The sequence below is a fragment of the Trachemys scripta genome, chromosome 5, assembly GCF_013100865.1.
Source record: "Trachemys scripta elegans isolate TJP31775 chromosome 5, CAS_Tse_1.0, whole genome shotgun sequence".
Lineage (NCBI taxonomy): Eukaryota > Metazoa > Chordata > Testudines > Emydidae > Trachemys > Trachemys scripta.
Window position 1 is genome coordinate 57,966,202 of NC_048302.1, and position 21,608 is coordinate 57,987,809.

The 21,608-nt window shown below is 39.6% G+C and overlaps 2 protein-coding genes across 7 annotated transcripts in view; one reads left to right on the forward strand and one right to left on the reverse strand.

Annotated features, from left to right (window-relative positions):
- Nucleotides 1-11,056: 11,056 nt before the first annotated feature.
- Nucleotides 11,057-18,925, reverse strand: TIGD4 (tigger transposable element derived 4). 2 transcript variants are annotated; one of them, XM_034771000.1, is made up of 2 exons: nucleotides 18,520-18,925; nucleotides 11,057-18,217 (listed from the first exon to the last, which is right to left on the reverse strand). In XM_034771000.1, the coding sequence occupies exon 2, from the start codon at nucleotides 17,569-17,571 to the stop codon at nucleotides 16,030-16,032; it is 1,542 nt and encodes a 513-aa protein (XP_034626891.1). In that variant the 5' UTR covers nucleotides 17,572-18,217; nucleotides 18,520-18,925; the 3' UTR covers nucleotides 11,057-16,029. The 2 variants fall into 2 exon arrangements, with proteins under 2 accessions (XP_034626891.1, XP_034626892.1); XM_034771001.1 differs by lacking the exon at nucleotides 18,520-18,925 and adding an exon at nucleotides 18,352-18,513.
- Nucleotides 18,926-19,109: 184 nt separating this feature from the next.
- Nucleotides 19,110-21,608, forward strand: part of ARFIP1 (ADP ribosylation factor interacting protein 1) — a 65,925-nt gene continuing 63,426 nt past the window's right edge. For 2 of the 5 annotated variants that reach the window (XM_034771006.1, XM_034771007.1), the window contains exon 1: nucleotides 19,110-19,296. The gene's annotated coding sequence lies outside the window, so the exon portion shown is untranslated. Of the gene's footprint in view, nucleotides 19,297-19,455; nucleotides 19,646-21,608 lie in introns of those variants that run through there. The other 3 variants (XM_034771004.1, XM_034771002.1, XM_034771005.1) reach the window with 3 other exon arrangements.

Sequence of the window (21,608 nt, forward strand, 5' to 3'; positions counted from 1 at the left end):
TCCCCCACACAGATGGAATACAAGCTATCAGGAACAGTATCCTTGATGATGACACAGCACAACTTGTTGCTGAGCTCTGTGACTTTATCCTCACGCACAATTATTTCAAATTTGGTGACAATATATACCTCCAGATCAGTGGCACTGCTATTGTGGGGCCATGCGGGTGCCCATATGCCAACATTTTTATGGTTGACCTGGAACAACGCTTCCTCAGCTGTCGTCCACTCACGCCCCTTCTCTACCTACGCTACATTGATGACATCTTCATCATCTGGACCCATGGGAAGGAGACCCTGGAAGAATTCCACCATGATTTCAACAGCTTCCACCCCACCATCAACCTCGGCCTGGACCAATCTACACGGGAGGTCCACTTCCTAGACACCACAGTACAAATAAGCGATGGCCACGTTAACATCACCCTATACTGAAAACCCACCGACCGCTATGCCTACCTTCATGCCTCCAGCTTCCATCCCGGACACACCACACGATCCATCATCTACAGCCAAGTGTTGAGGTACAACCGCATCTGCTCCAATCCCTCAGACAGAGACCAAACACCTACAAGATCTTCACCAAGCATTCTCAAAACTATGATACCCACACAAGGAAATAAAGAAACAAATCAACAGAGCCAGACGTGTACCCAGAAACCTCCTGCTACAAGACAGGCCCAAAAAAGAAACCAACAGAACTCCACCGGCCATCACCTACAGTCCTCAGCTTAAACCTCTCCAACACATCATCAGTGATCTACAACCCATCCTGGACAATGATCCCTCGCTTTCACAGACCTTGGGAGGCAGGCCAGCCCTCGCCCACAGACAACCCACCAACCTTAAGCATATTCTCACCAGCAATCACACACCGCACCATAACAACTCTAACTCAGGAACCAACCCATGCAACAAACCTCGATGCCAACTCTGCCCACATATATACACCAGCAACACCATCACAGGACCTAACCAGATCAGCTACAACATCACCGGCTCATTCACCTGCATGTCAACCAATGTTATATATGCCATCATGTGCCAGCAATGCCTCTCTGCTATGTACATTGGCCAAACTGGACAGTCACTACGCAAGAGGATAAATGGACACAAGTCAGATATCAGGAATGGCAATATACAAAAACCTGTAGGAGAACACTTCAACCTCCCTGGCCACACAATAGCAGATGTAAAGGTAGCCATCTTACAGCAAAAAAACTTCAGCACCAGACTCCAAAGAGAAACTGCTGAGCTCCAGTTCATTTGCAAATTTGACACCATCAGATCAGGATTAAACAAAGACTGTGAATGGCTATCTAACTACAGAAGCAGTTTCTCCTCCCTTGGTGTTCACACCTCAACTGCTAGCAGAGCACCTCACCCTCCCTGATTGAACTAACCTCGTTATCTCCATACTGATTTATACCGGCCTCTGGACATTTCCATTACTTGCATCTGAAGAAGTGAGGTGCTCTGCTAGCAGTTGAGGTGTGAACACCAAGGGAGGAGAAACTGCTTCTGTAGTTGGATAGCCATTCACAGTCTTTGTTTAATCCTGATCTGATGGTGTCAAATTTGCAAATGAACTGGAGCTCAGCAGTTACCCACGAAAGCTTATGCTCCCAATACTTCTGTTAGTCTTAAAGGTGCCACAGGACCCTCTGTTGCTTTTTACAGATTCAGACTAACACGGCTACCCCTCTGATACTTGATTGGTGAACCTTGTTACATATAGAGAAAGTAGGACCTTAACTTTATTCTGAAATGGGGTAAAAACCTTGGACATCTTCAAAAGTAGTATGGGGTTGCAATTAGAAGAAACATTTGTTTGTGGGAGGGACTCAGGGAGGAGGAAGGAGCTAGGGAATATTGGAGTGTCTCAGGAAGTGAGATAAGGCTAGAAACTTACCAGAGGCCACAGCAGGTATGTCTACACAGCAATTAATAACCTGCAGCTGGCCCAAGCCAGCTGACTTTGTCTAAGGGGCTCTGGTTAGGGGCTGTTTAATTGTGATGTAGGTGTTCAGGCTTGGGCTGCAACCTGAGCTCTGGGACCCTCCCACCTCACACAGTTCTAGAGCTGAGTTACAGCCTGAGCCCAAATGTCTACACCACAATTAAACAGCCTCTGAGCCCAGTCCAGGTGAGCCAGTCAGCTGGCATGGGCCAGCCCTGGGGTTTGAACTGCAGTTTAGACATACCCAGAGAGGAAGAAAGGAATGGAATCAATATTAGGAATAGGAAGAAGGTGGATCCTTATTTAATTTAATCTAAATGATATGGGTTCAGATCAGGGTATGTAATAAGATTCAAGGCTCTTATTTTTTTCTAACCAATTTGCCCATCCTGATTTTCAATCCCCAGAGTAGAAGCCTCTAGCAATGTAACAGCAACACTAGGCTACAAGTACCATCTCTGCATATCTTAGTGTTACTTGTCCTTGAATTTTAGCTTGGTGTATGCTGCATCCTTGAGGATGAATTTTCTGTTGGGATTTGGAATGTCATTAGAACCATACTAATGAATCTATGGCCTCCTAGGAGATCATAACTATCATTATGCTGCACATCATGGCCACTTGGTACTTTACCATAACAAGTGGTTTATAACTCAGATCTTCCTGCTAAAATGCACTGGGGTCCATATGATTTGAATGAAACGAGAGGCTACTTTTATTGTTAACAGTTTTGGTGCTTATGACACACAGTTAATCCATGCTAGTTCCACCCAGTAGAGGCCAATGATATACACACATTAGCCCAGTCATTCTCAGGGGTTTGCCCTGAACTTTTTCTAATGCTCTGGAGAATGAAGGATTCAGAGCCCAAACAGTGGCTACTAGAAAGTAAGGTTGTCTGACTCATTCTCTTAGAAAGAGGTTAGCAGAATAAAAAATTCCACAAACCAATTCATTGCAATATTATTGTTAGCCTCACTGAATACTAACAGCTGAATCTGTGACAAGCTTCAGAACTGTGGCAGACATGTTTGCAATTATACACGAAAAGCCTTTGGCTAACGTGGAGGAATGGATCCCTCTTCATTTTCAATAAAATTGCATTGCATTGCCTGACTCCTTAAGAGGATTCTGTACTCTTGCACACCATTGATTCAGTATAACTAGGGCCCTACCAAATTCATGGCCATGAAAAACGCGTCACGCACTGTGAAATCTGACCTCTGCTGTGAAATCAGGTCTTTTGTGTACTTTCACCCCTATACTATACAGATTTCACAGTGGAGACCAGTGTTACTGTTACTCAAACTGGGGGTCCTGACCCAAAAGATGGGTCGTGGGGGGGATTGCAAGGTTATTGTAAGGGGGTCATGATATTGCCACCTTTACTTCTGTGCTGCCTTCAGAGTTGGGTGGCCAGAAAGTGGCAGCTGCTGACCAGCAGCAGCGCAGAAGGAAGGGTGGCAATACCATATCATGCCATCCTTACTTCTGCACTGCTGCTGCCGCTGCCCTTAACCAATGTTTTATATTGTGATGTTCCTTGATGGCCCATCTGATTTTCATAGTCCTTCTGGATGGACGGCGGGATGATCCCTGTGCCTAGGTTCACAAGTTCAGAGCAAACATTTTCAAAGTTATAAAGTAAAACTTACATATTTTCTTGTCATGTCACTATTCCAGGCTATAAGTGATATTAATGCATACAGCACCTTACAAGCATCCCATAGAGTCCAAACACTAAATATTATTAGAAGACTAATACCTATTATGAGCAAAACTAGCATACAGGTGAACTGGTCTGGTCTCGAGCTATGGATTTGTTAGCTCTTACCTAATGCCTAAGAGAGGCATCGAGAGCTGGCATCATGCCTGTCAGCATCACATTTTGATACGCTACAAAATCTTAAAACAGACAGAGATAAACTGTTTCCATGTTGTCTTATAGCATGAATGTTGTTCTGAAATATATTCTCTTCTGGAGGCTTATTTAGTTGGGCTAACAATCTCACACTATTGAATTACCTTTTTTTTAAGTGGTCTCCAATATGTAAAAGGCCAACATTGGCTAAAGACAGATTTCTAAAACAATGAAGTGTTTTCATTTGAGCGTAGAGCCTTGTCATTATTTGTTCACTTTGGAAACATATCCTTCTTTATTATGTGACGGACAATAGTTACAAACAATACCTTGTTCTGAACCAGCGTGTTTTTAGTACACAAAAGCATCCCACTCAGCTGCGACCTTCCAGGACTACTAATACTGAAATCCACACAAGCTTAGGTCCATCTTTACATGAGAACACTGGGCTAAGATTTATGTGGTGCAAACAACTCCAAGCACAACTTCAGGTGGTGTTTTTCAGGAAAGCCTGTAGGTTCAGATAAAGCCCAAAGCGTCAGAGTCTTTCCAGTTTTTAGGTGGCAGACACTTTTACATTTGAATTTTATAACTTCACAAAGCACATTCATTCATTAATTTACAAGCAACCTAAGATTTTTATAATGCAATTTGGAAATCAAATTTCAGCCATTTCTGATAATTTTTATGATACTACTACCTTGAAGGCTAATGACAAAGATTGAAATAGAATGAGTCCATCTTAAAGAGTAGTTGGGTCAGATTCCTTATCTGTAATATGTGAAAAATAACATTCACCCCTTAGCAGAGTTATACTGAGGATCCAAAGGTTAAATGCTTGTTTGTCTCTCTGAAAATCATTGTGGAAGTGCTAAATAATAGTATTAAGATCATGTCTTAATGCCTGAAGTATGTGCTTAAAGCACATCTTTAGGTGCTTTACTGAAAAGGAATGCTTTCCTAAGTCAGGGCTTTAAGTTATGAAATCAAGCATAACATTCAAAGTTATCTGTGCCATTTTAATTCAACTCCTATGTGTATTATGATACAGTCTTTAATTACATGATCACACACTACTTTTTCCAAAAGACTTCTGCCTCAGTTAACCCTATGGAACTACTTGAATGCTTAAATTTAAATACAATTAAGTCTTTGCAGGATTGGGGCCTTACTTTGGAGGCATTCCCCTCGCTTTCAAAGGGATTACACATGGGTAAGGTACTGCTCAGTTTAAGTAACAGTAGAAGAATTATAGAACCAGATTTTTAGGTGTCTAAATACCTTTAAAAATCTGACCCTTAATATCTAATTTATTTATAGTTGTAACCCTGTTTGCCTATGTAGTATAGTGCAGTACTTAATATGGAATTGGCTGTAGGCAAAGAAAAAAAAGTTGAGCTGTTTTGAATTCAGGATTGTAGATGGGAGGATCAAGTGAGAAATACCATGATCTAAAAAAGAACCGAGAAACATTTAAGCAATATTATTTTGGGACATCTAAGCTAATCTTCAGCTACTTAAGGTGTGGCTGGAAAACCATACTGCTCACATAACAGTTTGGACAGGATATTGCTTTTTTGCAGGACAGCTAGGGTTCCTGAGAGAATGTGATTTTAAAAGATGTTACTACTTGAGAAAATTAGACCTTTATAAGGTCAATGACACTAATGGTGAAAAATAGAGATAACATGTATTTAAAACAAAAACCCACATTTTCTTATATGTGCAACTGACAGCATCAAGCTCACTAGAAATGGAGTTTGAAAAATCTAATTTAGTTTCCACAGGCACCACCTATATTTTTTCTTTACTTTGTTTATTTCAGGGTAGATGTGATTTAAATCACTAGTCAGGAAGACTCGATTTAATCATGGATTTCTACATAAAAGTGCATTCTTGTTGGTTGTTATAACCTTAATACATATTCTTCATAACTCAGATAGATGTAGGTTTCATTTTTAGAAGATACACACTATACATTTTTAAACTGTTTTACTTTGAAAACTTTTCAGATTAATTTTACCACTATATCAGAAAACGAATGATTGTTTAAGTTATTTCATTTACCAAAGGTAACTGAAGCAGATATTTATGAAGTCATTGGGAGGTGAAGTATCTCCAATTCAACCAGTTAATCATTAATATTTGGAGGATTTTCTTACCATGCTGTATTAGGAGGAGAACATCACCAGACAGGCATTTAAATTGTTTTATTTAACTAAAACAACGTTATGTATTCTGGATTTTTTTCTTCAATAGCAAACATATAATATTTTAACAAAACAAGCATATGAATTTTTGAATTTAAACATTTAAGTTTCTTAAAATCAGGTTTGTTTGTTAAAAATGTTTTTTAACTAAAATAGTTAAATGAAATATTAAAAACAAACAAAACAAAAACCTAAATCAACTATATCAGCCAGGTCAACATGGGAAACTTAAAATATTGGCTTCTGCAGCTAACTCAGTCGTCCTCACCTTCATTTTCCTGTTTGTTCATAATCTGGAAAAGAAGAACAAACTTTCCTGCTTTTTCAGGTCCCAAACTATTTCTCAATTTGGAATGAATTAGTCCAAAGGAAGAAAATATTCTTTCTAAACCCGCAGAAGAAGCTACTGCTGTTAAAAGTGAGATTATCACTTCAACAGTCTCTGAATCCAAGTGCTTATATGACTTCCACCAGTTCACTGGTGTGACTTTCTTTAAAACATCATCATCCACGAAAGCTTATGCTTCAATACATCTGTTAGTCTATAAGGTGCCACAGGACTCTTTATTGCTTTTTTACAGATCCAGACTAACACGGCTACCCCTCTGATACATGATGTGACTGAAACACTATCATTGGCAGATAACTCTGAAACTATAGAAAATGACAGTGATCTTGAAGGGGGATAGTCTTCAGAATCCTGTATGTTGAGGATGGATTCTCACACAAAATAAGTGAATGCAGTTATTTAATTATTATTACCATGCTGCTCATTTAGTATTACTCATTGCATTCCCTGACACTCAGTACTACTTTAAAGGTGAAATTGTAAAAGGAAGATCTGCCCATTTCAGCTATTTATTTTTTATCACAACTGCATCTAAAATGATAGTACTATAGAGTAACAACTATATTTTTTGCTCAAACATATGAATTCAAGACTAGTTCAGAAGGAAGACAGGCAGCCCTTAAGAAAGAAGTATGAAATAGAAAAGTTTACCACCCTGAAAATCCTGCATGTTCAGACATGTTCCTTCCATCATCTTCAACGCAGTTGCCTCTGGGAAGGAACACGTTTCATGATGTTGTTTCATTTGGGCAACCAGGCCTTGCATTTCTTTGTTGCACTGTTTGTATTTTGCATGCATGCCTGTCTTACCCACAGGTAAAGGAACTTCATTAAAATATTCCCAAACTGGGTCTCTTTTATGGCCTGCTGCCATGATACGTTTTCCCTTCTAGTGAGAGAATGGTATGGTAGAACTCAAATCAATGAAGGCTACACTCAGAAAGACCTCAAGACTTCTGGAATATGCTGCTCAAACAGTTTCACTTTGTTTCTACTTCCTGTCCCTCCCTTCTCACATTTATCTCCAGACTTCTTCTACTTGTCCAGATTTATTCCACCCCCAACAATCTTCTATTCATTGAACTTTTTGAAACTTTGCACTTGTACAGAGAGGTAAAGGATTGACCTCTGTGTACACAAATTAGCCATGGGATAATAGGGTTAAGGTCTGTTATTTCTCACCTCTATTATTTATTTATTTAAAAAACATTTTTGTTATTAACAAGCATGTTATCTCTGGAGACAAATCCACAGTTTGAGAACTGCAAAACTAAGTATCTCTGATGGTATCTTCTAGACTGAGCATTGAGTCCCCTTGGGTAGATAGAAAGAGTAACCTAAATAATCTATACAGAAGCCCCTGGAGCCCCAAAAATTGGGTCCCTAATCCATGAATTATTGGAACTCATTTACAAAACTTTTCTTAAATATTACATGAATATATTCTCATACTGTAGAATTAGAATTTATAATCCCTATTCCATGAGGAGATATCTTTGAGCTATAATTTATCTTAATTAAAACTCTCTAGTTTTTTTCCTCAAAAAACATTTTATGAAATAAAATCCAATTTAAATAAAAAAAATCCATTAAAAAAAAATCTTTGATTTTTATCCACCCTGGTTCATTTCATTCACATGCAACAACAGATATACCCAAATCAATTTTACTATTTAGTAAGTTTCTAATCAGTTTCAATTTTATTATTTCTTTAATAGAAACATTTCTGTTTTTATTATGGGGCAATGTCAAAATATTTTGTTTTGTTACACACAAAACAGATCTTGGAACTAAACTGACTTGACAATGACCCTTTAAAATGGGTCTCCTGTAAGAACACAGTAGAGACAGTATCCTGCTCTTTCAACAGTTTCATCCACAGATATTACATTTGTTAACTGGATAGGTAAATGTAATGCCTATATGGCAAGGCAAGAGTACAAACCTAATGTGATAGCTATCTAAAATTTGTATTCCCTTCCCTTGGGATCAATATGACTGGATTTCCTTTTTTTTTTTTTTTTTTTTAAGCACTAGAACAAGTTATCAAGGGAGGTTGTGGAATCATTGTCACTGGAAGTTTTTAAGAACAGGTTAGACAAATACCTGATGGTGATCGTCTAGTATAATTGATCCTGCCTCAGTGGGATGGACTAGATCACCTCTTGAGGTCCCTTCCAGTCCTACATTTCTCTGATTCTATAAAGCCCTAAATAAATCCATTTCAAAGATAACCAGAAGCTGTGCATCGTTTCACTGTATTGACGGTGTATAAAAACAACTGCACATAGATACCATGTACACAGATAGTTTATTTAAATAAACTGTAGGTCAGGTCTATTTCCTCCTGTGACATCACTGTTCAGCTCTTACCAAGAACTTGACAAACTCCAATAAAATGAGGGTAGCCAAAAGCTATTTCTAATGTGTTTAAGAAAAAACTAGGGCTGTCACTCGATTAAAAAATTTAAGCGCAGTTAATCACACTGTTAAATAATAAAAGAATACCATTTATTTAAATATTTTGGATGTTTTCTATATTTTCAAATATATTGATTTCAATTACAACATGGAATACAAAGTGTACAGTGCTCACTTTGTAATCAAAAATAAATATAACTATTTGCACTGAAAAAATAAATAATATTTTTCAATTCACCTAATATAAGTACTATAGTGCAATCTCTTTATCATGAAAGTTGAACTTACAAATGTGGAATTATGTACAAAAAGCTGCATTCAAAAATAAAACAATGTAAAATTTTAGAACCTGCATGTCCACTCAGTCCTATTTCAACCAATTGCTCAAACAAGTTTGGTTAAAATTTGCAGGAGATAATGCTGCACACTTCTTGTTTACAATGTCACCTGAAAGTGAGAACAGGCGTTTGCATGGCCCTGTTGTAGCCAGCACCACAAGATATTTACGTGCCAGATGCGCTAAAGATTTACATGTCCCTTCATGCTTCAACCACCATTCCAGAGGACATGCATCCATGCGATGATGGGTTCTGCTTGATAACTATCCAAAGCAGTGTGAACAGACGCATGTTCATTTTCATCATCTGAATCAGATGCTACCAGCAGGTTAATTTTCTTTTTTGGTGGGTCCAGATTCTGTAGTTTACGTATCTGAGTGTTGCTCTTTTTAAGTCTCCTAAAAGCATGCGCCACACCTTATCCCTCTCAGATTTTGGACTGCACTTCAGATTCTTAAACCTTGGGTTGAGTGCTGTAGCTATTTTTAGAAATCTCACATTGGTACCTTCTTTGGGTTTTGTCAAATCTGCTGTAAAAATGTTCTTAAAACGAACATGTGCCAAATGAACAGGAGACATACAATTCTCCCCCAAGAAGTTCAGTCACAAATGTAATTAACAGATTTTTTTTAACGAGCATCCTCAGCATGTCCTCTGGAATGGTGGCCAAAGCATGAAGGGGCATACGGATGTTTAGCATATCCAGCACGTAAATACCTTGCAACGCCGGCTATAAAAGTGCCATGCGAACGCCTGTTCTCACTTTCAGGTGACACTGTAAACAACAAGCAGGCAGCATTATCTCCTGCAAATTTTAATTAAACTTGTTTGTCTCAGCAATTGGCTGAAGTAGAATTGAGTGGACTTGTAGGCTCTAAAGTTTTATATTGTTTTATTTTTGAATGCAATTATTTTTGGTACACAATTCTACATTTGTAAGTTCAACTTTCATGATAAAGAGATTGCACTATAGTACATGTATTAAGTGACCTGAAAAATATTTCATTTTTTTTACAGTGCAAATACTTGTAATCAAAAATAAATATAAAGTGAGCACTGTACACTTTGTATTCTGTGTTGTAATTGAAATCAATATATTTGAAAATATAGAAAACATCCAAAAATATTCAATACATTTCAATTGCTATTCTATTGTTTAACAGTACAATTTATCATGATTAATTTTTTTGAGTTAATCACGTGAGTCAACTGCCATTGACAGCCCTAGAAAAAAACAAATCAACAATGCCACAACCCTTCTGGGCTAAATTCATATATAATTAGGAGCAAAATAGGTATTTTCTGGTTGTGAATTAGAACAGCAGAGTCAAAGGGACCATTTGTGGGGATGGGGAAGCCTGGTGCCCAAGGCTTTATCTACATTAGGTAAATCAATTAGCAGAATATCAATAGATTTAACACAAATGAGCAAACACTGATTATGTTACTATGTTCCCCAACGCTGACAATGTGCAAGAGTCTTGGGTGCAATTTCTAATTTTGGGGGGTTTTGAAGCCTGAGTAGGGAGTATTGCAGATACAGCATATTCAATCCCAGCATAGGGAATGTCTTCCTTCCAGGGCCGGTGCTACCATTAAGGCAAACTAGGCGGTTGCCTAGGACACCAAGATTTGGGGGTGCCAAAAAGCGGTGCCCCCAATTTTTTTTTAATTGCGTTCCTGGGCTGGGCTGCTGCGCGGTCGCTGCTCCACTTCTCCCACCTCCCAGGCTTGCGGCGCCAAACAGCTGATTGGCGCCGCAAGCCTTGGAGGGGAGGAGAATTAGAGCGGGGGCAGCGTGCTTGGGGAGGAGGCAGAGCAGAGGTGAGCTGTGGTGGGGAGCTGCCGCACAGCTCCTTGGGGGGCACCTCAAGGCAGGAGAGGGAGCTGCCGCAGGGTTGGGGGGGGGTCGCAAGGTGGAAGTTTCGCCTAGGGTGCAAAACTTCCTTACACCAGCCCTACTTCCTTCACTCATTCCTTAAAGCCTATCTATAAAATTTCCCAATATATAGTAATCCCCACTGTACTACTACTGGTTCTGCTGAATTTTAAACATGGTTTAGGTTTAATTAATATGGTGGATCAGTGGTTGCACCAAAGGTGTTTTTTTCTCTTCACAGGTAGAATAGGACCCTAGGTGGGTGGTGGGGAAGAGAAAGAGTGCCTCGCTCAATTCAATAGTGAGCACGCCAGCAACCTGGGAAGAGGCATTTGCAGACTCTGGATGAATCTCCATGGAGTTCTCAGGCAGGAGTGTTGGCTCTAACATAGGACAAGAAGTTTTAATTGTAAAGGTTCTGTGTGAGAGAGAATGGTGAGGTTCTGACAAAACTTATACAAAAAAGTTCTAGGAAAACTGGCAAAAAAAAGTTTCTCACTTTGTGTGATAAATCACCATGGTCTTCCATGTCATTTTCAAGTGTCCTTAGTACTGTCGGGTTTGTGCTTCCCCAATCAGTGTATTATTATTGGAGTGGGCTATATATCACATTTCAGTGTAACAAAACCACAAGGAATCTCATAAATGTGTATTCAGTTATATATTTTAGTGGTTGTTACAATTTAAGCTAATTTACAGTTGAGACCATTACTAATCACAGCTACAAATTTAGTGAGGTTTTGGTGTAAAATATAGGTTACTTGAACCTCCTTTTTCAGTGCCCCAGAAACAGGGAAACTGTATCCACATCTCTTAAATCTATACTTGCATATAACTGATGTTTTCTACTGTACACAAAAGGACTAACAATGTATAGTATTTTTCAACTAAAAACATATTGAACAAAATTTTGCACCTTTAAAAATGTGGTTCTCAAGACTTATATAAATACTAATATGTAATAAAACCCAGTACTACTGATCTATTACTTCCAGCTTACCTAGCTGTCAGAATATTACATCTCTCTGGTACATGGGAACATATGGTTACATTTCTCAAACAAGCTGCTGCCCTCTCTTTTGTTGATCTCTGGATGCATAGGAAATTTTTCCAAGTAATTTTCCGTAAGCACTAGGAGTCTAGATATTGACAGCCTCATGTCAGGTGAGGAGCATCCTCAAGTCCCAGCAACTTCAAAGGGAGTTGTGCATGCTTAGAACCTCTCAGAACCTTGCAGAATTATGCCACAAGAATAAAATCCCCCAGTGGGTTATTTTTACTAAAATTTTCTAAGGCAGATGTTGTCTTACAAAGTAAATTTAACTTGAAACACACACTTTAAACAGTGACCTTTATGCTGGAGAAGGCTTTCAAGTATATCAAACATACCTTTACATTTTTTATTTTTCTGGCCCTGTTTGCAAGTTATTGAAATTATGTTCTTAAGATGGCTCCTTTTTCCTTCTTACCTGATCTACCAGTGAGAATATGATACTGACTCTGACAGACCTGATTTGAATAAAAAAAAATAAAAATAAAAAGTGCAATCTCACTGTACAAAATTATTAACTCACTGAAGGCTAAAGCAAGAGGATGACTATGGAGGAATAAGTGTACAAATATATAAAATAATAGCCTAACAAATAGAATGACGTCAAGCAAACTGCCTTTTATATAAATGTTCATAATTTCAAACATTTTTCAGTTTGAAGCCACAATTCCTTTCATCCTCTCCCCTTTTTAAAATGAATAATCTTTGTGTGCTTGGCAGATTTACATTAAGCAATTAAAAAATATTCATAAATGAGTATGTGGACTAAAGTTAAAAATATATTTACATATTCAAATTCCTTTCCCACCATTACCACTCAAGACTTGAAGAATATTTTCCCTCTGAAACAGTTGATCATATTACAACCACTTGAAACAACAACAGCTGAACCCGTTTTAAGTTTCAACACAGAATCTCAAATTATTTTAAAGTTCTGCTACTAGTCTGCTGCTAGACAGTGCATTCTCACTTTTGTACTGGCTAGTGTTCTGAGAGCAAGAGTAAAATTTTCAAAAACACCTGACTTAAAAGTTTGAGTCTTGTTTTCAAAAGTGACTTAGGAAATTGGACTTAAAATACCTAATTGACTTAAGAGCCTAAGTCCCATTTTCAAAAGTGGCTTTCTAAGACACTTTTGAAAACAAGACAAACTTTTAAGTCAGTCAGGTGCTTTTGAAAATTTTACTCAAGTTTAATGTGGTTAGCTGCAAAAATAGTTCAATGCAAGAGTTCTATAGCTGGCCTCAACATGAAAAAAAAAAAAGAGGTTTGAAAATACTGAGTTCTCAAGTGTATAATATCAAAAATACGGAATCTTGAGAGGTTTTTTTTTTTTTTAAATGAAAGATCTACAATTCACTTTCAATGTCTAAAGTCAAAGTAATAACTTATTTCTTGCTCCTGCCTAGTTTTGTTACATGAATAAACTCAGACTTTTCAAGCCCCTGAATTTCTGGTATTTCCCATGGTCACACATTGCCCCTGCACAAAATAGCAAAAAAAAAAAAAATCTTAATTATAATTATAAGATCTACTAGGATACTATTCTGCATAAAATTATTTCAGTAAAACATTATTATAGTGCCTATTGCTGTCCATTATCTTTGCTTGTTTAGTTGTTCAGAGACCTGCTTATTTCAGTTTCTCCTGATCTTCTAAATCTGTTTCCAAAGATTCCAACTATTTCACAAGACCTTGGGTTAAAAAAAAAAAAATTCTGTTGTGTTCATGCCCCCTTTACATCGCTCACTTATTACATCAGGCAATAAAGATAATTCATCTTCACTATTTAGGGTGCAAGCCTACTCCATTTAGTTAATTCAAGTTTTGCCATTGACTTAGAAGGAAGCAAGGTCAGGTTCCTTAGCCAGGCAATTTAAGCATGTGGTCCCTGCACCCATCTGCAGACCCACTGACACCCACTGTCACGGCTGTAGGGTCTGCTAGGTAGATTGGCTTGCAGGATCAGGGCCACTGGGATTTTGCTTTAATTGGAGCCACACTAAGGTAAACATATGTCAACAAAGTATTTGACAAGCTTCAAATCATAATAATATTAAAGGAAAATTAGTCACAGGTTTTATGGTATTTAACCTTTCATTTTCTGTAGCTTTAAAATAGCCTTAGCTTGTATAAGAAGTAATGTTTTCTAAACATTGGGAGAGCATTTAGTGACTGACACAATCTATCCTTCCAATTTACAATCCACAAAAATCTATATTCTTCCAACAGCATTCTAAGAGGACGATGGAGTGGGATGCGTTTTCTACATAATCTATAAATCTCTGGGTCAGATGTTGACTGTATTTGTCATTCAGAAAAGGAGACCAATTTTTTTTTTTATAGAACTGTTAGTCGTTTTGAAACAAGAAACCAAAAAGTAGATAATTAATATCGTTGTAGACAACAATTCTCCTGAAAGATTCATGCAATTTAGCCATAGGAAATTTGTCACATGAAAAGGAACATCATGATTCGTAAGATAACACTTTGATACATCTCTGCTACCAGAAAACATTGTATTTACAATTGGATACAGTATCCTGTAAATGTAAAATAAATATAGTCTCACTCGAACTATTAATTTCCAAACAGAACATTAAAATAACCAAGAATTTTAAAAAACATGGAGTAAGGTTTAGATACTAGCTCCAACAATAGATTCTATAACACTTAGAGGTTTTCTAAAGTACTCCTATAAAATATAGTATTTTCTCAAAAATCAGAAAAACTTTAAAGTTATTGACTTTTAAAAAACTAATATTTTGGTAAAGAAATATCTACAATATGCTTAAAAATGAACATTTGTTTTTGTTTTAAGTTTTACAAATGCTAGACCTCATCTACTGTGGGATTTTAGCCTCTCATGTAGCTGCACTCTGACATGCCTCTACTCTAGGCTCAGTTTAGGAGTGCAGTGTAATTTACCATGTTATAAATTGCACCAATTCAAACCACATGTACATTATGAGCTTTCACTGGTGCATAAAATCCTAGTATAGATAAAGCTTCTATATTATGTATTTCACAAATACAAGTTTAAGTACTTTACTTGGTTTATATCAATACTGTTACTGAGTGCAGTAAATACAAGAGTTTTGTGAGATTTATAATGCAGATACTGCATAATCTAATCCTAAATTGTTCTATTTACCACAGAAAAATATAGTAGTAGTATAGACGGGTCTATATCAAACCCAAATTTCAGATATCTAAAGGCTGAAATAGAGTTAAGTGGGTCTCCATTTTGAACTCTGATGTACAACCCATCAAATAGTGTCAAGTTTGTTTTTGTTTAAACTTTGGTGCATGGTTGTGCTATTCATATAGATCCAGGTCAAACATATCTTCTAAAAATAAAACAAGCACCAATTTTCCACTGTTTCCCATTTAAAAAACAAATTCTGATATCTACATATCATCACTAGGATTCTTTAACAGGAAGAAAGTTCTACATTAAAAAAACTTTAGTTCGCTAAGAGCTCAAACTTTTTTTGGGAGGGGGGGTTTTAAAACAGAGTAAAAGTCCTAAGGCTTAATCTTATAAATCGTTATTGAAATACTATACAAACTTCCACTAACTTCAGTGGGACTATTCATGGGGGGAGGGACGGCGGAAAATCAATAAAAAAAGGGAACAAACTGCCAGTTCAATATTCGCCTACATTTATCAACTGGAAAATCATTTTTACTTTTCTTGTACCTTCCACAGTTATCAAGTTAAAAGGCCCAAGAATACACAAAGGTTGGTTACTCCTCTCCCCATCCAATTTTAGTTTATCATCCCCTTATCCTTGGAAGTCCTCAGTTCAGAGCTCTATTATTTTAAAATTTTATTCATCATACCTAGATATATGTTTGCAAAGCAAACCACAGAACCATGCTGCAGGTTTTTATTTGATTTTTAACTGGCTAAATAACTAGTTTTTCCATTTAAATGCTTTCATACTTGGATAAACCCTCATTTAGATGCTACATGCTGAACAAAATTATCTAGATCTGCTAGGGAATTATGAAGAAACTCATTCATGTCTTGACCTCTGAGAAACCTTCGAAGAGTATCTAAAGCAGTCAGAGCCTCATTTTTTGATGGCAAAGGCTGTTCAATTCCTGGAGATCCATCACCTTCATCTTCCTCTTCATCATAAACAAAGAACTCAGTTTTAACTGAAGTGCTTTCTTTGGTCCGTATCATTTCATTATTTGTGGGCATTTCACATGTTACCAAGTCATCATCCAAAGCTGCATATTCCTCCAAAGATAAACCTTCTGGAAACTCTACCCCAGCTGCCAATGCATGTGCAATCAAATCTAAACCACTTTCAATCTCCCTGTCTGTGTCACCATTTTCCCCCGCTTGTGATTTGAATCCTGCTTCTTTGTAACTTTTAACAACAGTCTCTGGAGTTACATTCCTCCAGCACAGGTGCAACATATCAACTGCATCAAGTAGAGTCAATGTAAATTCTTTACTACCTTCTACACAGTCTACAAATCTCTTGATAAGACGATGCCTGTATTTGATTTTCAGACTTCTTATAACTCCCTGTTTCATAGCTATAAATTTGGATGATAAGCATGGAGGAAAGAATACCAGTTCAATAGACTTTAGATTCTTTACCTCTGGGTGAGCCGGGAAAGAGTCAACAAAAAATACTACTCGCCGCTGCTGTGCTTGAAATCTCTCATCAAGTTTACGCATCCATTGTTCAAACACTTCTGAGGTCATCCATGCCATATCGTTTGCCTCATAATCCACAGGCAGTGACTTTATATCTTTAAAGCAGTGCGGATTTTTATTTTTGCCAATAACAAGCAAAGGAAGTTTCTCAGAGCCATCCATATTTGTACCAACCACTACAGTTATTCTCTCTCTGCTTAGCTTGCCAACAGAACAAGTTTCCCCTTTAAATGCAAAAGTATTATTAGGTAACATCCGATAAAACAATCCAGTCTCCTTTACATTAAACACATTTTTTGGCTGATAATCATTTAAATAATAAGGAAGAACATTTTGGTACCAAACAGTTAAAGTATCTGCTGTAGTAGCCACAGGTTCCATAGACTGAGATCTGAATACTAAACCATATCTTGATTTAAAACGATCAAGCCAGCCGTTACTGCACTTAAAATCACAATGTCCAAGTTTCTGAGCAAAATCATTAGCTTTGAAACGCAACATTGGGCCATTTACTGGTACATTCAAGCACTGAGCAATTCTGTACCACTTCATTAATGCCTCTTCCAGATCTGTATAAAAAGCTGTTCTTAGTCTTTTTCTTTTAGGATCAAATCGTAAGGACTCAAAGGCTTCTAGAACCTTATCTTTATTCTTCATAATTGAAGACAATGAATTTTTCTTTATGCCATATTTTGCTGCAATATCTGCTTTTTTCTTGCCACTTTCCACAGCACTTATTATGTCAATTTTTTCCTCAATGGATAAACTTTTCTTCTTCCTTATTACAGGTAAAGATGAGGGATCCACTGAAGTCTCTGCCATGATATCCTGCACTCTTTTACAAACAAGCACACACAAACAAACACTCTTTCTAGTCCTGTCTGATATCAGCTTCTTTAATTGGATTAGTTTTCAAGTATATATACTGATGTCACAGTCATCACATTGTGAATGCTGATGTGATAAAGTCACTGGTATCTTCCTGGATACTATCAGTACATTAATAGCAATTTAGCCTCTCTTACTTCTTTGAATGTCTTTATCTAGAAAGAGTAGTCTAAAAACTAAGTTAGTATTTATACAAATTAACAATGATTACAAGTTCCTTTCAGGTTCATTCTGGGAAATTGCCCTCACGCCTCCCACCCCAAAAAGACTGAAAAAGTAAGGGTGGGGAAAGGATGACTTCATTGACATAGATATAAAAACCTTTCAGTCCCACTGATTTATTTCTGGTGCGTTATAATCCTTGACCACACCTAGGAACTAATTCAAAGAAGAGAACATAGTCATTTTTTTTTAATTAAGAAAGTGGCCTCCAGTGCCCTTTCCTGTATGGATAAACAATATTTTTTTAATGGATGCTGAGCTGTCTGGTGTTCCTTTTGTGCAGGACCACAGCCTAGGAAAGACTTTGCTGCTGGCAGCAGGTTCCCTCCAGGCCAATTGTTTCCTTCACCTCAGGCCACTAAAACAAGAAGAGAGGAAGGAAGCACATTAGCAGAATTTATTTCATTTACCTAACCCCACGTCCCCTGAATTTCGTTTGGGGGTCAAAGGGATGTTATCGTGTTGCCAACTTGAGTCTTTCAAGAGAATAACCTGGTGACTTGGAGAGCCCTGCAGCAGCTGGGCCCACACTGCGAACGGGACAAACGTTTGCCCCGTAACCGCTCTTGTCCGCTGACGGACACGGAGCTTCACTTCGCGCCTCTCGCTGAGCCCACACACAGAAGGGGGAAGAGGCAGAGATGCGAGAGCAGCTGTTACCTGGCTGGAGAGCCGAGCAAGGGCCCGTCCCCCGCACGGTGTCCCCAGCCCACCAGGTAACCAGAGGGCGGGGAGTCTAACATCTCTGCGCCACGCAGCACCTCCAGCGGAGCGGCGGCCGGGCCCTGCGAGACAGACCGTGCGGGTCGGGGCGCCGCTCAGCCTGGCTGGCCCCAGCGCTGCAGCGACAGGTACCGGGAGGAACCTGCCTGCCCGCCCGCCGCCCGAGCGTCAGCGAGAGACTCCCCAGGACACACCCAGCGCCCTTGTCCGGTCCCAGCCCACCCGGAGCCCCGCCCGCTCTTCTCTAGGGGCGGGGGAGGCTGCGCCGCGCCCCCTGCCCGGCTGCCCCCAGCGGGGTGAGGTGAGGGGGATTCACGGTGTGCGGCCGAGTCCCCCGCAGAGCCCACACGACGCTGCGGAAGCGGGTGAAGGGGGAAGGGTGTTAGAGAAGCGGCGGCGGACCCGGATGTCGTTGCTATGGTTGCTGCATGGAGGTAGCGACACCATAGAAATGGACATTGTTGGCTAGAGAGACTCTTCCACGTCATGGCCATAGAGAGGCCACCGCTGCCCCATTTCCGGCCAAGCACGTCCGGCTGCCACTGGGGCCAGAGAAGGAAGAAATAAAGGTGCAGACGTTGGCACCGGAGCTTTTTCTGCCCGCAAGAGCCTCCCGTTTCCCCGCCGGGCCTGACAGCAGCTGTCCCTCGTCCGGCCACCGCGGAGCAGGGCGTGACCGGGGCGGGAACGAAGCGGCTGTGACGCCGCTGGCAGGTGAGAGGCGGTGGCGGAGGGGCTGGGCAGCGCTCTGGGCTGGGCCCTGATGCTGGAAACCTCCCCGGGGGGATGGGGGCGGTTCCAGGCTCAGCGCTCTGGTGCTGGCGGCGGCTGTTGCCCACACAGGGCGCAGCTCGTGGGCGGGGAGCGGACCGCAGCGCCCGCCCCCCCTTTGCCGTGTACGTGTCACGTCTCGGCGCGGAGGCCGGGAAGCTGCTTCCTTGTGCGAAACGGGACCTGCCAGCCCCTTTCCCGGTCCCGCGGCCTTCGCCTCAGGTGCCAGCGCGGGCGGTGCCTGTGCGGGGCTCGGGGGAGCCGGACTCCCGGCGGCGGCGCTTCCCTGAAGGTAGGACCCGCTCCCCGTCACCGCTGCACGCCTGTCATCAACGAAAGCTTGATCCTGACACACTTTCCTTTCCCCGGGCTGCTATCGGCGTCTCCCGGTTTATCCCCCAGGGACCGTCAGCCCGCGAGCGCCTGGGTGGGCTGCAGAAGGTCTGCAGAGGGACTCCGGTTGTTAGCTGCTGTTGGTATTCACTTTTAGTTTTTATTTTTAGCTAACTTTTACCGCTTTGCAACTTTCAATAATAATTGGCATCTAGAGGCTTGTTTGAAATGATTAAGTAAATGGGTGTTAACTGGTGGTTTCGTTAAAAATGAAATAAACGTAAATGGAAAAAAAACACGATTTTTTTAAAAAAAGTCATTTGTTTTGATCCTTTGTTTCAACATGCTGTTTAACCACAAGAAGAAGAAAAAAGCCACTTACCACATTGATTACATGGTAGTAAGAAATGAAGTGTAGAAAGCATCAAGAGGAAATGATACAAGCCGTAATTTGCAGCAGACAGTGTGAACGGCATGTTAACGCTTTCAAAAGTCCGTTTAAATTAGACTTGTCCTCTCCTTGTGTGTTTGGTTTTTTTTTTAATGGCTTATTGAGGAAATTATGACCAGTTCTTGTTGGTAGTTTTCAGTTTAAAATAAAAGTTTCAATTTCTGTGGGTACAACACTTATACTCTCTCTTGAAGGGCTAGAGAGCCATATTGTCATCAGATGGAGTCACATATCTGGGTGAAGAGTCCTGATATTGCATTTCGGTGGTGTTAGGCCATTGCACTTCAGTCCTTTATTTTCCTCCCCACTTTCCTAGCTCCTATAAGGGGTTGGAATTGCCAACATCTGTCACCTTCCATTTGCTCAGAAATCCTGCAGCTTTCTTACATGTATTGGAAGACATAGGGAACACTCTTGTGATTGAGATTCTGGTTGTAACCATACAGAAAGTGAGATGCTTCTTGAATGTAAAATTGGAAACTAGTCACAGCGTAATATACAACACACAGTCTGACGTCACTGGGAGAAAGCACGTCAGGGAAGATGCAGAACAAATATTTGTTTTGTTTTGTTTTCTAGCACTGTTGAGGAGCTTTACAAAGTGACAAAATGGGGGTGGGGAGAATACTGTATAGCATTAAATGGTCTGTGTCCATCGGCAGGATCACCCATGATTTCAAATAGGAATATCATCCAAGATTTTATTCATATCTTGTGGCCTAAACACTTAGTAGAAGTGCTTTCAGAACCAATGATCTTTCCAAGTAGTGGTTTTGCACTGGAGTGGGCTAGAGAAAGAGATTATTTTGTGGTTTGTGGCTCAATGGCTTATTGTTCATTTTATTGTGGGCTGACAATCTCAACCCTTATATGTGAAGGAGAGATGGGCAGTGACTGGGAGAGGATGAAGTTGGACAGCAATACGTTATTTTTAATTGGCCTCTGTTTGACATGCATTAGGTAGAGAGAAGTGAATGGTCCTTGGGGAATTGAAAATTGTTTGTGCTCTAGTTCAAGAGTAATTGTGCATCGATCACAGTATTGCCAATTCATTTAACCAAGTGGCAGCATGCTCTTTTTTATATCACTCTGCTGGTTGTTAGGGTGTGTTCTCCAATTAAATTAGGTTGGCTGTCTATGGTGGAATGAACCAGAGCAGGTGGCTGATAGTTGTGGCTTAGATGAAGTAGGAATGTGAACTTGTTAAAAATCCACGGGACAGCCAAAATTTATATTTCCTCTGACAGTCTTTCAAAATAAGAAAAAAGCCATAGTCCTTCTCAAAAGCTAACACTTCTGAAGCTTTTTTTCAGAGTGCTTAGACACAGTTTACCTTGGAAATACACCAGTGTCTGTTTAGAACATGATTGTCCTGGAAAGTATTAAAGGATGCCTCATTTTAGGAATTCAGATGGAACCTTAAGTGTTTAGGTTCCATCTATATTGTCAAACTGAAACGTGCTTTAATCAT

Bases quoted from the DNA above. Each gene is read 5' to 3' on its own strand.
- TIGD4 (XM_034771000.1), bottom strand. From the start codon at position 17,571: ATGGCAGAGACTTCAGTGGATCCCTCATCTTTACCTGTAATAAGGAAG.